Below are 18,714 nucleotides of genomic sequence, written 5' to 3'. Positions count from 1 at the left end.
TAATAAATATATAGCATTGCTGCAGGCAACAGCCTGGGCTCCTTTTCGGGGTTTCCTCTTTTTCACACAGACCAATTTTCGATGGAAAGAGTGTTTGTTTGGTTTACCACCGGCGGCAGTGTTCACGCGTTGAGGAACTCACATATTTTAAAATTATCTGGGACAGGAAATTATTTATTTAGTACCGCCCCTGGGCATTCGTCCTTCCCCAACGCCTTCAAGTTTTAAGCGAGTTTCGGAGGTACCTACCATTAAGCACTGTGACTTTAATCAATTATTGATTGACCGTGATGCCGTTTTATGCATAATTGTCCCATGTCAGATTCGACCGCATTTGGCTTTTGAGTTCTAAATAGAACTAGCCAACAAAAACTGACAACATTTTGGCGTTTTTTTCCGACAAAATTACTTGATGATATATTATATATACGAATATAGAAGTATGGAGTTTTTTTTAAAGGTCCAATAAACCAAATTTTCATTTTTTGCTTTTTGGGTGTTTTTTATACCCCTGACTCAAGGCGGTTTCAAAAACACCCAAAAAGCAAAAACTGGATATTTGGTTTATTGGACCTTTAAAAAAACTCCAGAAGTGATGTCCAGCAATAAACTATAACCTATACCATTCTTCATTATGAAAAGAAAAATACTGCATTATTTTTCACATCGATAAAGTTTATATTAAGAGGCAGTATTTGTAGATTTTCCTCGGTTTGTTCTAGAGGTCGTATCGATGTGCTCCAATTTGGAAAAAAAAAAACTTTTAGCGTTTGTTTTTCTATACATGAGATGAACTCATGCCAAATATGAGCCCTCTACGACAAAGGGAAGTGGGGTAAAACGGGCATTGAAGTTTGAGGTCCAAAAAACATGAAATATAATAAAAACTGCGATTGGCCAAAAAGTTAATTCCGTAGGCTTATAGGGGAACTATACCCTTTTCAAGTCTATTCTATTATCGGCCTATCAGCATTTCGATCATGAATTACAACTTTCATAAAGTGTTTTTGACTGTTCCATAGTAATAAATAGCTCAAATAGAAGTGAGCAAGCAACTCTTCATTGTTGATACATCTGAAAATGTTGATTTAATAGCGGAAAACGGCACGGGTGGTGAAGGCTGTTGCAAAAAGATATTGGGGTTTTAAAAAAAATAATTTTTAACCGTTAATTTTCAAAAGCTAAGAGAAAAAGTCAAACCAATCTTAGATGTATATAGCACATTTTACAGTGCTTCAAAAGACCGTTTCAATGCATCTAATAGAGTTGGAATCGATCAAGTTTTACTCAAGTGGGAGAAATTTTATGATTTTTCATGTTTTTTGGACCTATAACTTCAATGCCCGTTCCCACTTCCCTTTGCCGTAGAAGGCTCATATTTGGAATGAGATCATCTCATGTATAGACAAACAAACGCTGAAAGTTTCATCTAAATCGGAGCACCTCGATACCTCGATAGCACCTTGTTCAAGGTATCCCGAACGTAGTTAGAGGTTTGTTAAATATTTACTTGTTGCCCAAGAATATGCAAAATAGTTGCAGCTGTCGTAATGCTTATGCACCCTTTTTAAACTACAGTTTAAAATGTATGCAGTATGCAAGGACGTATGTTGGAAACTTAGTTGGAAACTCAAACCGTACCAAATCTCAATACAGTAAACCGGAAAAAGTTTTCATATAATTTTGAATAGTTTAAAAAGTTACTTAACCATAATTAAGAACATGTTGATCAATAGTGTTGACAAAGAACTTTATCCTAAGGTTTCTATACGTGGTGTCAATCCAAAATTTTCGCAAAGCGAAAACGCTGGTTGGTTGAACAAACGTTTCCCAGTCAGTCAATCGTCAATTATTTTAGGCAATAATTAATAAATCGATTACTGCGTTGCAAATTGTTTCGTTCTGCTGCGAAAACCTGTTTTTGGAAATTTAGAAACTATTTTGCAATCAATTAGAGCCTTGAATAGGGCAGTTTAAATGTTTGCTGTTAATTTACTTTGATGCGTGCCGATTGCTTGCAAAAGCCTTGCAAAAACATCTCCGCAGGGAAAGTCGATTGATTTCACCTTGATTTCTATTTCAGCTTCACTTGCAATTTCCGTCCCCTTAGTTCGATAGGAAGTTGATATCATGTCTTAAAACATTTAAAATCAAACAGGGTCACGAAATTGATCACAAAAGAGTTGTCTTGTATAATTTATAAGGAAATCATGGGGAAATTTGGACCGGACATAGTAATCAAAAATTTCAACAATTATCTTGCAAAGCTCCTTGTCATACTGGTCATGTGTAACATAACCACCTGCACCTTTTTTTATATTCTCAAAGTGTCATGATTTTCTCGATAAAGGAGCGGCCGTGGCTGACTGGTTACGGTGTTCGCTTTGTAAGCGAATGGTTCTGGGTTCGATGCCCGTCTGCTCCCAACGAGAAAGTTAAGAACACAGAATTAGAAATGATGAATATGAACGAAAATCAAAGTCACTCGAGGTGGGGTTCGATCCCCCGTCCTTTGGGTTGGTAAGCAAAAATGCTAACCACTAGGCCATGACGACTTGGTAAGCTAGAACTGGAGTTAGGAATACAGTTACAGAGAGCGAATTGTGGCGCTATAACCACGGCAAATAGTGTCCAGGGCATTCGTGGAAATACAATGTCCCTTCCCGGAGGGTCCCGGAGTATCAAACCTTCTTAGCATGGTGCTTCTAACGAATACAACCAAATCTGGCGCACTACAAATGTTAATAAATGACAAGAATAGTGCTAGGCGTCATCTAACCTAAGGCACTCTCCAGGATCCCTTCGAAAGATTGGCTGCGCCTAGGGTCTGATTAGATTAGATTAGATTAGAAAGTGTCATGATTTTCTCGATAAAAATAATTTCGAATAGGAAAACAGTATGGGAGCGTTCTTTTATTACGTAACGCAGTTAAGGAGGGAGGGAGGGGGCTCCGGCGTCTGTTACGAAATGTTATGAAAAATAGGGGGTGATGAAAACGCAATACTGTGATATAAGCACTCATAAAAATTTAAACTAGACCTTGTGTTACGTGTTACAGGGGGATCACTCATCTGTTACGATTTGTTACGAAGGGGGTCAACAATCTCAAATTTTGCGTTAATTTTGCGAAGGTTAAATAAGTTTGTAAATAATAAATATTATTTGTTTTTGAAACATAATTTTAAAAAACTCCAGAATAATATGCATTTTCAGTAGAACAAATTTAAAATAAAATGTGAAGGAGCGGCCGTGGCTGACTGGTTAAGGTGTTCGCTTTGTAAGCGAAAGGTCCTGAGTTCGATGCCCATCTGCTCCCAACGAGAAAGTATAGGAAATATAAATCTTGAAACTCTGAACATGAACGAAAAATCAAAGTCGCTCGAGTCGGGGTTCGATTCCCCGTCCTTTGGATCGGTAAGCAAAAAATGCTAACCACTAGGACATCGCGACTTGGTGAGCTACGACTGGAATTAGGAATACTGTTACTATCAACTATATACGCGCTGCTTCCTTGTCCATTTGACAAGGGTTCGGAAGTTCTAAATAACGTTTGAATCCGATTGGTGCAAACGTTCTTCAGGGCGGGGCTTGTCGATAAAGCTGAAGTACCTCGCGTTCGGCTAGCCAGCGTAGAAATGGGTCACCGACACCTTCCAAATGCCTATGCGAGTTATTTGCATGTGTAGAATGTAGATCTAAAAATACATGGAAACAACTCAATTTGTAAGAAGCGGCCGCGTGGTCCCGTTTGGTTGGTTGCACACACACACACACACACACACACACACACACACACACACACACACACACACACACACACACACACACACACACACACACACACACACACACACACAACAAATTTAAAATAAAATGTGAAAACTTTGGTTCGGGCTTCGAATTCAGTTTAAAATGCAATATGAATCGATAATTTTATAAAACAAAACTCTCGTTTTGACGATTTTTTTGTGGCAAAATTCTGACTTTTTAACAAATTTACCTAAAATTTATATGTAATTTTTAAAAGCTCATAAAATTAGTTGACCTCATAAAAACATTGAATTTTTTCTTTAAAACTATACCAGCAACCTTAGTGATGGTAAAAATTAAATTTGAACACTTTGTATTTAATCCGGCCTTTTCTCGTGTTGCTCCAGATGTGTAGATATATTGGTCTTTTAGATGGTTTGGTCTTTTTTAGAAAAATGTTGTCAAAAATTGACCTAATCTTTTACATGAAAACTAAAAAAAATATTATGAGAAACACACATTTAACTGTCTTAGATTTTTATTTGAGTAAATACCTTTTAAGATTTAAAGATATACACTAATTGATCATTTTTTCTCTCTTATTTCTCTCTATCTATCGCCTGCTCCCTTTCTCTCTGTCTATATCTTTCTCTTTCTATCTCTTGCTCTGGCTGTCTCTTTCTCTTATAACTCGCTCTCTACGATACTCTTTCTCTTCATGCTCTAACGTCTCTTCCTCTTCCAGTTCTGTTCGTGAAATTCAGTTCCGCAAACCTTTTATTGCATACTTTGACCTTTGCTGTGTAGCACTTCCGGCAGAGGTTAAACTTAAATCAACGCTAAAGTTACTGGTATTGTTTCTTGTTTGGAGTCGGCAAATTAAAAACGTCATTCAACAGGACTCGTGCCACGGAACCTCTGCGAGCAGTACCTTCCGAGTTCATCACTGCAGGGGTGGTTGTCGTCGCAGCTTCACCCGTAGGTGGTACTTCCAGACCTTGTCCCATGGCGACCTCCTTCTCAACCGACATCGACTGACCTTCTCCTGCTTCTCGCATCTCCATCCCTCCAACGACCAAGTCCGCAGTTTCCACAGATATGAACGATCGCAATCTCTCAAGCGATTCGTTTCCCTGCTCTGCTAGCTCAGTCAGCAGATTCTCCAGCGAAGGCTTTCCAGGCATTTCTTCAAGCTGGTCAATGAGCTGCTTGTAAGCTTCGAGCTGTACCTTGATGGTGCTAAACAGGACGGACACAGAATCCGTTACCCATGGTTCCACCTTGATTACAAACGGCCTCGGTACCAACTGTGCCTCGCTCCGTCTGGCACGTTGGATGTCGGTTAGCAGTCCCTCCCAGACAGGAACGACATGACTCACGGCACCAATAATTCGATCAACATCCGGAAGTTGAAGGTTTGGGTTGCTTAGCTGGGTTTGGGAGGGAATCAGGTTGATCAAAATCGATGAACAGTTAAATAAACCCGATACTTGCCTCGATCGTCATTTCTTGCAGCAGTGATGCAGCGTACGCGAATAGTTTAGCAGAATCATGAATTCCGTAATTTACCATCTTGAACTGTTGCAGTTCTCTGCACAAGCGCTGGCGGAAACTGACAAGTTGGCGCAAATTTGAGGCCGGTTGTAAAATTTGACGTTTTGCTTTCTAACACGCTTATTTGACATAGCTAATTCATGAGTAATTTTAACTCAAAATTCGTCAAAGCCGGACCTATCGAGAAATTAAAAGTGAGAGTGTGTGCGTGCAACATGGAGTTAAACTTTTCAAAGTGCCACGGTAATCTCAGCAACTTCACAGAAAGTTTAACTTCATGTTGCACACACTCTCATTTTTAATTTCTCGATAGGATGTAACAAAATGAGTTAATTTTGCCGACCTTTCCCCAGTCAGTTCAAAGATCAAAGAATTGGGTACTAAAGCCCTATGTAAATTTTTGTGTACAACGGTAAAAAACACGATTAAAAACCATTTCTGGCCACTTTTTTTCATTTTAATACAAAAAAATATTGACAAGACAACATTTTTTCGATGGATCAACTATGCACTATGGTACATTGGGTGGCCAAGTTTCAAAAAAGTGACCTTCTCCAAATATTTTTTGGTATTTTTTTCTCGAAAGTAAACATTCTAACTAAGAAAAATCCAAATTTTCAAAGCTCAAAGTTTGTTCATTACGGAGATACGCAAGCTGAAAGTCGAAAAATGGAGTAAAAAACTAGCGTTTTTCGTAAAAAAGGCTGATTGTTTAATTTTAACATAGCTCAGCCATTTTCAATTTTTTATTAGGACAATTATACATCGTTGGAAAGGTAATGAGATAAGCTTTGAAACTATTTATAGATAAAATGTTGTTTCCAAACCAAAGTTTTCATCGAATAACTGGAGCATTTTTTTGACAAAACTTATTTTTTTTTGTGTTTGTTAATCGAGTACTTTTTTTGCTAACCGATGCTAAACATGAAACTAAGATCATTTGAAAGATTGGATCATAATCTAACATTGCTGAAATTTCCAGCCTGCGATTTTTTGCGTTTTCGGAGATATGCTATTTTGAACATTTACGTTTTATCAAAATTTGCTGCAATCTACATATGCGCCCGTTTATTTCACTTGCTTTGCTACCTACTTCGTGGGCATCGTCGCTTCAAAATTCAATACCTAGTTTCAAGAAGTTCGAAATGACTTTATTGGAATTTTCTGTTCCCTACATTTAAAATTGACTACCTTAGTAAAAATAAGGTATTCGTACCGAACTTTCTCAAGCGAAACTGGAGAATATCAGTTTGATACCGAAAAAAGTATTCAGCAAAATATTGACTTAGCATGATGAATTTCTGCGATCAATCCATGAAACTGATCCACATTTAAGTTCTATGTTGGTTAGTACAAAACATCATAAAAGTACCTTTAACATATCCTGAAGCCGTCAGAAACTCTATAATCAAATGAATTTTCATGAACAAGAACACTAGGATTAGTAAGAATATGTTTTGTATTTTATCGTTTTAATTCATAATTAATATTTTGAATGAAATTAATTTTTCTGTTATTTGATTTAACAATTAAAATTTTCGCAATTTTTGCCCGTAAGGGTGGGGGCGGTGGGTCTCAAGTTATATGGCATGGACTCACAAAAAGAAACACACAGCAGTAAATAATAAATATTTTACTTAAATGGATTTATTACGCTTAACAAAAATTTGTTGGAGAGGAGGAGGGGAGGGGGGGGGGTGAAAGAAAATGGAGGGAGGGGTTGTGTCCTTAAAGTGGAGATGTATTAGCTTATTCATAATTTAATAATATAAACTTGCAATAAAATATACACGCAATTCTTTTGTACTTGCAAATGTTTGAAAAGACTATTTATTATAAACAATCCACTATTGAAAAACATGAAAAGTCATAAAAATCGACGTATATCATTTCAATACCATACAATTACCCAAATTTGTATGAAAAAAACATTTAAAAAGCAAAAAAATAATTTGGCCGCCTGTTTGTATGGAGTTGGCCCATAGTGCTATGGTCCCCTTGGAACGAGCTGTCAAGTAGGAGCTTTTCTGTCAAGAAGGACCACGAGGCTAATTTTTCAAAATTGATTTAAAAATCCATTTTAAACTCTTTGTAGTCGTACAAAGGGTCATTGTACTCAGAAAAATAAGCTTTATCGCTGTAAACAATTCATTTTAGGACCCAATTATCTGAGATCCGGCCTCCAAAAGTAAACAAAAAGCACTTAAATACTCATAACTTTTGATAAGGTTTTCAGATCTTCAATCGTTTGAAAGAACTTTCAAATACCTTTCTAAAAATGTACAAGAAGACGGGGTTTCTTACAAAAACCACCCTTTTTACAATATTCCGGACCTTGGCCAAAATCGTTTTTTTAGCATATCTTTTGAAGGACTTTACTCGATTCAACCAGTCCGGAGATAATTGAGTGTATATATATATATTTTTTTTTTCGGTGCACGGATTCACATCCAGACACACACATATGAACTCGTGAAGGTGGGTCTACGAGGTCTATTTATGAAGTTCATTAAATTCTTTCGTTTCATCTCCTTTGTAGTAAGCATAAAGGTTATCTGAACATTAGTTCATAAATCTGGGAATCAAATCTGACATCCATTTCATCTAACAACTCTTAGGTTAAAAATGTCAGATCCTTCAATGTTTGGCCAAAATCACAACCCAAATATCCTATGCTTAGTAATTCGTCAAGCCAGCGACGTTAATCATCATTAATAGACGTATCCAGTTTGAAATGGCCGCTAGGTGGCCAATGGTGTTAGAAATGACAGCTTCCATGTATTTGAATATGCGAGCTCAGGAAAACTCAATTTTTAAGCAATAAATTGATTATGTATGATAAAAGTATTGATTGATTAGGTGCACAAAATGTGTCTAGAATATTATTAAAATAAAAACTGTTCGAAAAATTTGCAATTGAGATAAGTACACCATTCGATTCAGCAGGAATTTTGGGCACCAAAAATATATAGTTTTCATATGTTAAGTATTTTATTTTAGAAGAAAATTAACAAAAAGTATGAAAATCGAGACATTTAGTATGGAAGCTGTCAAATCTCTCACCATCAAAAAGCAGCGTTGAGCTTTCGCTGGATTTGTCTATAACAAACGAGCACTTGATACAACTCTAGATAAGCAAACGCACACGGAAAACAATACGAAACTGAGAAAACTGACATATCGTCGTCATCATTACCAGACGCGTTTGTTTCGCCGAGAAAAGCTCACTTCTCAAATTATGCCCTACCCCATGCCATGCCTCCTAATTTCCCTTTGGTTCCTGTTCCTTTGCTGCTGGCGGCGTCCTCCTCCATCCTCCATCTCATCATCGTCTTCATGCCGAGAAATGTGGCTTGCCCTAATGACGTTGAATGATTGTGCTAATAACTTTGCTGGCACTCTAACGCAGCCGGCAGCAGACGAAACTAACATTCAACTGCGAAGCATGACGGGAGTAAATTCTTTCTTTGCGCCCTAAATGTTTAATGACACAGAATAAATTCGATCATTACATAATTGAAATATCCACATCCGGCGGGTTCGTGGCTTTCAGCAAATGACACTGATACATACGACCGCGGGCAGGGACGGCGTAATTGAGTACCAAAGCCCTATGTAAATTTTTATGTACAACGGTAAAAAACACGATTAAAAACCATTTCTGACCACTTTTTTCATGTTAATACAAAAAAAATTGACTAGACAACATTTTTTCGATGGATCAACTATGGTCCCCTTGGAACGAGCTGCCAAGTAGGAACTTTTCTGTCAAGAAGGACCGCGAAGTTAGTTTTTCCAAATTGATTTAAAATCCATTTTAAACTCTTTGTGGTCGTACAAAGGGTCATTGTACTCAGAAAAATAAGCTTTATCGTTGTAAACAATAATATCAGCAATCTAAGCTTCATTTAAGACCCAATTTATGACAGTCAACGGATTTTCAACCCTCTTCGCGGATTTTTAACAGGCCGGAATTTTTGTTAGGAATATTTCGCATAATACGAATTTGTACGGAATTTTAACAACTATTTAAGCATTAAATTGCTTTTTTTATTTGGTCAAAGCATTTGTTAACTTGACATTTTTATTTAACTGTGAGTTTGATTTAAAAAGGGAGTAGAGCGTCCAATTTCCCGTCCCGAGAAAAAATTTCCCGGGAATTCCCGGGATTTCAAAAAAAAATATTTCCCGTTTCCCGGGAAATTTGTAAATTTTCCGGGAATTCCCGAAAATCAAGCGGAAGTATACATTTCTTAAATTTTTTGAACTTTTTTTTGAAAATGCTCTGAAAAAATAATAAATGAACAAACTTAACATGATTTTGTTAAATTAAATGTTTTGTTTGGTTTATATATAATTTATCAGATTATCAGAAATTATGACATCAGAATTATTTCTGATAATACTAATCTTTAAGGCAACTGGGAATAGATCTTGTTTAAAGAGTATTAAATTATTACAAATTTAATTATTATTGAATTTCAACAGATTGATGTAATTTAATCAAAACAATATTAACTCCTTACCTCCAACTTAAAATTGAGATTTTTTTACGTTTTTGTTTACCATGATCAAATGAGATGAAAATCGAATTTGTGCATGAAGAATTAATTCAATTGGTTGAATACCTAGTACTAAATCAATTACAATTTGAAGTAAAAGAATTATAGAGCACCGGTGCAACTAGAGGTGTTAGAGGGTTGAATGTGAAAAATAGAAGACGTGGATTGATGTTAGTTTATCGTGTAATTTAATTTATGCAACATGATAATACAAAAAAAAATCATTGATAAATTACTCTATTGTTTGTTCTCAAAAAATGCTAGAATGTATTCAAAGTTTGCTAAAATATTTGAAAACATTGGGATGTTTGGAGTAAAACCAACACTAACAAGCTTTACCATTTGTTCAAGAGCTGAAACAAGTATTTGTCATGAAAAACATGATTTCTGCATGTTTTTTCTCATTTCAATAAACTGGTCACAGAGACATGTTTAAAATTTCTCATCAAAAAATACCAAAATACATTTTCTTGTAGTTGAATGATGTTTGAAAACCAAGACCATAACCACTTTCAATAAATTTTAAATTTCCCGGGAATTTCCGGGATTTCCCGGGAGATTAGCTGAAAATTTCCCGTTTCTCGGGAAATTTGTAACCCCGGGAAATTGGACGCTCTAAAACAGGCAGTCAGTTGCAGAATTTGACAGTTTCTCACTCTCTCTGCGGCAAACACTGTATTGTGACTGCAACGGAGAATGAAACACCACGTTATTGCAGAGGGAACGTGAGGGAACTATTTTTGTCTCTTTTGTGCATCGTCGCCTGCACGGCGTTCTGTACCCAGGGTGCAAGGTTCGGTTTAAAACGCGAGGTTCGTGTACGAGTACAGCCCATACACGGTACACTCAACCCCCGGTGGTTGGTCACATTTTCGTTTGACACATTTTTAGTTTGTACCTCGTTGGTTGGTCAAAGTCAAACTAAAAAGTGACGAACAGTCACTTTTTACAGGGCGCTCACGCACACTATCAAAACAAACGTTCAGTAGTGTGTGTGAACTCCATGTAAAAAAGGTGTCAAACTAAAAAGTGACCCCGTTCGTTTGACAACAGTTGGTGTCAAACCATCGGGGTTTGAGTGTATTCGTTGGGAGCACCATGCTAAGAAGGTTTGGTACTCCGTGACCCTCTGGGATGGGACATTGTAATTCCACGAATGCCGCCCTTCCACAGACACTATTTGCCGTGGTTATAGCGCCACAACTCGCTCTCTGTAACAGTATTCCTAATTCCAGTCCAAGCTCACCAAGGCGTCATGGCCTATGGCGTCATGGTCGTCATGGTTAGCATTTTTGCTTACCAATCCAAAGGACGGGGGATCGAACCCCGCCTCGAGCGACTCATCATTTCAAATTTATGCGTTCTTAACTTTCTCGTTGGGAGCAGATGGGCATCGAACGCAGAACCATTCGCTTACAAAGCGAACACCGTAACCAGTCTGCCACGACACCGCTCCCTGTTTTTTGATGTTTTTTTTTTTTTTTTGATGAAAAAAAAACAGAGAATAACACCATCTATGACTGACTAACTAACTAATGAACTCTCTTCCCATATGTTGACATGCCGTTCAAATGTTTCAAGGAGCACTGTAATGTCTTAGCATTTCTGAATGGTTGTTTCATTAAATTCTGTTTGATTTTCAAAAAGCTGCAATATTAAAATAACATCTTTTAAACTGAAAATCAATTAATCCACGTGTAGCTTCAACGAGAATTTATGTTATCCCAAGCACATAAACCGATGTTCAATATTCCAGATTCGTCCGCGAGTTGGTAATCATGTTCCAATATAATGTTTAATAAAGCCTCCCCCCATAATGAGAAACAAACAATATCGCGGCTTGACAAACTGAGCTCATCCAACACGGCGGCACACCCACACACACACGGACCGGGTCCCGCCGTGATCGGATATGTTCACGTCGTACACTCCGTACTCTGACAAATTGCCGACCATATTTCAATCGAACTAAAACACCGAGGATAATTAATATAATCGTTTCGTAATACCACGATGCTCAACAAGTTCAGTGGATGTCACCGACAAGGGGTATCGTTTTTCAAACGGAAATCTGCTGCAAACACCACCTGAAGGGAGGCGAGCCACCAGAACTAGTGGCGGTGTCGAAATGAGGTCCTTAGAGGTGCTCAGGTGATAGAATGGATAACTGAAATTAATTGTTCTGAGGTCTTAATTGTTTTGTTGTATAAAATACATGGAATAAGCAGCCGTATTGATGATTGAAGCTTAAATAGTCTTAAATCCATCGTTTAACCGACTTAATCTTTATATTTTCAATAACAAAATATGAAATTGCAATTAAAAATGTGTATCAATATTAATATGTCAAAAATAAGAAAAAAAATCACATTTTTCAATCATTTGTATGACGTATCATAAGATAGCACAATCATTTTGATGACAAGTTGGTCAATGTCACAAGTCACTTTGCCATCGGATGGGGAAGTAAAACGGTCCCGGCCTTAGTAAATGTTAGGCCGTTAAGTCATTCCATGCTATAAGTACAAACAACACACCAAACCAAGCCTGCTCCGGTGAAATCGCTGGCGGCGGTTGGACTCGCAATCCAAAAGTCGTCAGTTCGAACCCTGATGGGGAGGAAAGTTCCTTAGAGTAAAAAGAGGTTTGGGTGCTCTCCACATTCTAGCCTTTGGACTCCTAGGTTCGAGCAGAAACTTGCAATAAAGATCATAAAAGACCTCCAAAAGTGGATGGTTTGATTTTTTTAGAACCCAGTCACGTTCTAGCAGGATTCTAGCAGAGTGAATACAGAGCTAGATATTCTTACAGCATTCTAGCAGAAACGTTCCACCGTTCTAGCAGGAATATTTCGTGACCGGGAAAAAACAAATTTTAAAAATCTGGGGTGCTATTTCAAAACAACCAAGGCGTTATGGGTTTCCTATGTAGGACCTTTGAAAAAGTAAACGAGAAATGATTTTTTCTGAGTGTCAACATAATTCATCCTGGCTAGAGCGCCCAATTTCCCGTCCCGGGATTTTCCGGAAAAAAATATTTCCCGTTTCCCGGGAAATTTGTAAATTTCCCGGGAATTCCCGAAATACAAGCAGAAGTATACATTTTCCTACCTTTTTGGCATCAATGTTTTGAAATTATACAAAAAATAATAATTTGAGAACCTGATTTGATTTTATTTATTTCCATCTAGGTACTGTTCATATTCAGCAATTCCATTTAAAAAGAGCCTAAACCAAAAAAAAAGTTCTCCGATCGGGCTCAAAAATTTTCTGGGGGTTCCTTGGCCAAAATAATTAGACCCGTATTTTTTTGTTTGGCCATTAGGGTGGCCTACATCGTGCTAGGGTGGTTCGAAAAATGGCAATTTTCGTCATTTTTCGCAAAAACCACTTTTTTCTAAAAATCATATCTCCGCGCCATTTCATCAGATTTTAACTGTCTTAGACGCAAAAGAAAGGTGATGAGTTTGGCTATTTGGGAAAAATAGTAAAAAGTTCCAAAAATCTAGCTTAACTATTGAAAAAGTCGTATGAAAACTTAAAATGGCGTTTTGACCGTGTCTGGACCAAAGAGCCTATGTCTGAAAATATTTTTATCGGATTCCTCGGAAAATTTCACATAACAAAAAATTGGCGATGTCGAACCGTACGTTTCCGAGATAAGATTTTTTGAAAAAAAACTGCGTTTTTCGACGCGCCACGCGCAAAAACGGGAAAATGACGAAATCGGCAAAAAATCAACTTTTTCCACTAAAACTGCGATAACTTTAAAATTTCAGCGATGACCTATAGATGTTATGGTACCAAAAGTTGCGTCTTTCAATTACAAAAATTTTGATACCCAAACATCTATAGGTCATCGCTGAAATTTTAAAGTTATCGCAGTTTTAGTGAAAAAAGTTGATTTTTTGCCGATTTCGTCATTTTCCCGTTTTTGCGCGTGGCGCGTCGAAAAACGCAGTTTTTATTTTCAAAAAATCGTATCTCCAAAACGTACGGTTCGACATCGTCAATTTTTTGATTTGTTATGAGAAATTTTCCGAGGAATCCGATAAAAATATTTTCAGACATAGGCTCTTTGGTCCAGACACGGTCAAAACGCCATTTTAAGTTTTCATACGACTTTTTCAATAGTTAAGCTAGATTTTTGGAACTTCTTACTATTTTTCTCAAATAGCCAAACTCATCACCTTTCTTTTGCGTCTAAGACAGCTTAAATCGGATGAAATGGCGCGGAGGCATGATTTTTCGAAAAAAGTGTTTTTTGCGAAAAATGACGAAAATTGCCATTTTTCGAACCACCCTAGCACGATGTAGGTCACCCTAATGGCCAAACAAAAAAATACGGGTCTAATTATTTTGGCCAAGGAACCCCCAGAAAAATTTTGAGCCCGATCGGAGAACTTTTTTTCGGTTTAGGCTCTTTTCAAATGGAATTGCTGATTGAACTAATCAGCTTTTCTGTAAATTTCATGTCAAGGATTAATTCAGATAATATTTATTTCTGAAGCACCACTAGGAATATTGTTTGCTTATATGTTGGACCACAAAACTTAGCTGTTATGGAATGAATATAAACTATTTTATTTTTGACAACCTTTTTTAATGTTTTTTTTTGTAATATCATTTGAAAATAAGATATTTACATCTTCCGGCCAAGATCAACATTGAGATTTGTTTGACTTTTTTTTATCTTGAACATGTTGGATGGAAATTGTACTGATATAATTAAATTTTTAAAAAAGGTTTGTGTGAGAAGAATTTGTTTCTAAGTCTTCGAGAAATTACAGATTGAAGTTAAAAATTTATGAAACACTCGAGCTACCAAGGGCGTAAGAAGGTTATACATGAAAAAATATTGTTGAATTTCAACCACTTTTAAATACTCAAAATTATTTTGATCTAATTAATTTATTAGGCTGAATACCATATAACTAAAATCATATCACAAAACCATGAAAAACTATTAAAAAACAACTTCGTATCATATGAAAGTTACCCAAAGAATGCAACTATTTTTCAAAAACTCGCTCCAAATATTTGAAAACTTTGAGTTGTGATTTCATGAAATAGTACTTTAAGTTAAAAAGCGCTACAAATTATATTTTTAAGGTAAATTCAATGTTTATTTTTTTTCACAAGTTGAATATTTTGGTTTTATTATTTTAACTTTATGGTCACTGAGACAAATTTTAAAGCTGTTTCATAGTTGTGGAGCATAGATTTTTACTATCCAATCCAATATATCCAAACACTTTGATTTTAAAAAATCCTTCTCAACAAAAATACTATTAATATTTTCTTCATTTGGGACGATTTGTAAGATTTAAAAATTAGAAAGTTTATATATTTTCTCAAAGTTGCATGTTTTTTTTTAAAAGCAGTCAAACCATTGATCAATATTGATTCTCACACTCATTTTGACCATTAAAGTTGCTGTTCTGTACAATTTCGTTGCAAAAGATTAATCAGAAACAGTGTTAGAATATCAAAAAAATCAAACCATCCACATGAACGACCCCTGGGTCTTTTGTGGTCTCTATTGCAAGTTTCTGCTTGAACCTAGGAGTCCGAAGGCTTGAATGGGGAGAGCACCCAAACCTCTTTTTATTCCAAGGAACCTTCCACCCCAGTGTTTGAACTGACGACCTTTGGATTGCGAGTCCAACCGCCGCCAGCGATTCCACCGGAGTAGGCTTGGTTTGGTGTGTTGTTTGTACTTATGGCATGGAGACGACTCCTACACCTGGAATGACTTAACGGCCTAACAACCAAGGCCGGGACCGACATTTTACTTCCTCATCCGATGGAAGGTTGCAGCAGATGGGAATCGAACCCAGAATCATCCGCTTACAATGTGGAGAGCGGGTTAGAATAATTTTCGGTAAATTTCAAATTTCCCGGGAATTCTCAGGATTTCCCGGGAAATTTGTTGAAAATTTCCCGTTTCCCGGGAATTTTGTAACCCCGGGAAATTGGACGCTCTACACACTAAAAAATATTTCCGAATGTTACATCATTTATGATGTAACACTTTTGCACGTCATTTAACATTTAAATTTTAATGCAATTTGATGTAAATTTGCGACAAATTATACGTCAATACATGATTTTACGTTTGATTCAAACGTTTACGTCGAATCTCAAGTTTACATCAACTGAGTTTACATGTGATTCATTTTTTCCGTTTCGAGTAAATTCACATATTTTTTTCTGTGTAGTCCTGCCAACAACTAATATTAAAAGACCAGAGCAGGGCTTGCGAAATTTCGACTTTTTTTGTGGTAGCTGACAGAGCACTCCAATTGTCTTCACCACGACAACCTGATTTTTACATTCTGCTTTCGTTCGTTTCACACACAAAGGAATGAGTGCTACGCAAAGTCACTTACACGATCATTGACTTCCCTCCAGGAGAAAAATCGCATAGAGAGTGGTTGTTTGACATTCTACCGAGATTCCGATCATCTCTCCAATGATAGCAATCATATGATTTCTGTTACCACGCAGCATACACTAGGAAGAGAGAGACAAAAACGAGAGAAAAGAGAGAGCACGTTGTCTCGTTCGGACGGCTGCTTGAGTGGTGCTCATTTTTCGTTCGTTTCGTCTTCGTGTTTACGTTCATCGACCGTCGCCAAGCAATAACGGTCATGATAGGCGTTGTGTGTCAGCGATCAAATATCGTTTTGGGAAATGATCGCTGACAGAAAGTTCTATCGAATATCGAGCAGTCCCGTTCAGTGCTAGATCCCTTTTCAAGCATTGGACCAGAGACAAGCAGAAAAAAAACATACAAAACAAGAGTAGTAAAACTTACCTGCTTAAATAATAGTTTTGTAGTTTATAGTAGACAAACTAAACGAATCTCAATGATGCATTCAAACGGACTATTTCACCAAATGGCACATCCCTACCGAAGCCACGTGTGCCGCACTCCTCAACACATATAGGAAACAGGGACGTTTCTTAGCTAGCATAATGAATTGAGACTACAGCGACTGTTCGTTCGTTGGTGAGGATACACGACACGCGGACTCTAAACGACACGGGAAGAGCACGGCCGAAGCTAAGAGTATAATTAAAGAGAAAATTTATGGGATATAATATATTTTTCAAGAAGAGAAGCATCCTGGGCTATTTGTTGAGGGCGGTGAAAGAAACCAAGAAAATAATTTATCATCAATTTATTTCCTTTTCTTTGCTCAAAGATACACAATCTCGTGATCTCGTCCTTATATGTTTTTAAATCGTTCACTGCAATAAAGTGCCGAAGCAACGCAAAAAATAAAAACGCTATAAACGATTGCTATCTCTCTTCCTCAATAATAAATATAAATTAATTAAAAACCAAAAATGCTACTATCAAACCTTAAACGACTAGAGTAAGTGCCTTTTTTGTTTCATTGACCTCCCGCTTTCTCTTCGCTCGCTTCTAAAGCTTACAGCATTCACCACTATTCTCCACTTAATACTCTTTACAATCGAATTTAATTGGATAAAACTAATTACAAACGGTTCTGTTCTATACGTTCTGTCAGTACAGATGCTTTCTCCAGGCGAGCAAAAGAGAGCCCTCGTATGTGCACTAAGGGTCGACCTAACTAGCTAGAAGTCGACAAATTGCAATAAATCCGGAAGAGCTTTCTGCTGCTCTGCTGCTGTGCTTCGGTTTGTTTCCAACTGCGGCTCTTCTCTGTATCTGCTACTGTCTGCCATTATCGATATAGAGAGCTAACCAGTGCTTTTTTATTGCAGCTTTTGCCGATTTCGACACCGCACGTGGAATTGTTTTAAAGCGCTACTTACGATATTTACAATCAATTACAAATGTAATCTTTGATTTCCTTTGACTTGTGGTTATTGCATAAGTACTAATTCCAATATAGTCGAGAACAAATCGTAATCATAGCATCAAAATAACGTAACTTGCTTCAAATAATTTCACAAATTTATGATTTTTGTTTTCAAATTTGCACATTGCAAGTTATTGTCAATTCCTAGCAGCTGACGGAAAACAATTTCATTCTAATCAAAAGTGAGCTTCCCGGAAATTAATACAACTTGAAAAACTCAAGTGTGTGACCCGATATTTTTACTGCCTTTCGTGATATTTTAACGATCCCTTATTAAAAACGTTAGGCTACATTGTATTTAAAGGTACAGCAATAAAAAATCGAAACAAACTCGGGGCGAAGCATAAATCCGCTTATACCGCTATTAGATCGGGCAATAAAGAAATTTCTCGTTGTACGCATGTGTACCGAAAGGCTCTCGTCCTCCGCGTCAGGGTAAGTGGTCGAATAATTTCACCGACTAGTTTATTAATAATTGCCATTGAAAAATTACATTTCCACTGAAAAAACTTGTGCCATTGATTGTCAACTTTTGAAATATATTTTATAACGTTTATTTTTGTATTTTATCAAACAGGGCACTTTTGGCATTTATACAATTTTGATAATTTTATAATTTTTGTTTCATGAATTCAGTGATGTTTTGCAAATTTTCGGTAATAGCATAAGGGTCATTCCACCTGAAGTGTGCAAGAAAAAATGCAAATTTGAAAATTACCATCTCCGATTCTGCTCAAATTTGGCAGAGCTGTTGAGACTATCAAAACATGCAAAAATCCCGAATTTCATCCAAATCGGATTACCTCCTCCATTTTGGTACCCTCCCAAAAAATCGACTGTTTGGCGATTTTTGAGCGAAACCCCTATTTTCAAACGACGATAACTCAAGAACCACAAATCTTAGAGGGTCGGTCTTAGACTCAATTTTGAAGGAAATTGGACGTAGAATCCATTTCCGTGATCAAAATTTAGATTAAAATATTTGTTCTACC

General features: G+C 36.9%; 1 protein-coding gene across 1 annotated transcript; it reads right to left on the bottom strand.

Moving 5' to 3' along the window:
- Positions 1-4,276: 4,276 nt before the first annotated feature.
- On the bottom strand, positions 4,277-5,365 carry LOC119770094. The gene is made up of 2 exons (XM_038264321.1): positions 5,246-5,365; positions 4,277-5,181 (listed from the first exon to the last, which is right to left on the bottom strand). The coding sequence occupies exons 1-2, from the start codon at positions 5,321-5,323 to the stop codon at positions 4,597-4,599; spliced, it is 663 nt and encodes a 220-aa protein (XP_038120249.1). The 5' UTR covers positions 5,324-5,365; the 3' UTR covers positions 4,277-4,596.
- Between the last annotated feature and the right edge of the window lie 13,349 nt (positions 5,366-18,714).

Source organism: Culex quinquefasciatus, chromosome 3 (genome assembly GCF_015732765.1).
Source record: "Culex quinquefasciatus strain JHB chromosome 3, VPISU_Cqui_1.0_pri_paternal, whole genome shotgun sequence".
Taxonomy (NCBI): Eukaryota; Metazoa; Arthropoda; class Insecta; order Diptera; family Culicidae; genus Culex; species Culex quinquefasciatus.
This window is presented reverse-complemented; position numbering and strand designations above follow the sequence as displayed.

Bases quoted from the DNA above. Each gene is read 5' to 3' on its own strand.
- LOC119770094 (XM_038264321.1), bottom strand. From the start codon at position 5,323: ATGGTAAATTACGGAATTCATGATTCTGCTAAACTATTCGCGTACGCT. The intron at 5,182-5,245 runs GCAAGTATCGGG...TCCCAAACCCAG, and splicing joins TGCAAGAAATGACGATCGAG to CTAAGCAACCCAAACCTTCA.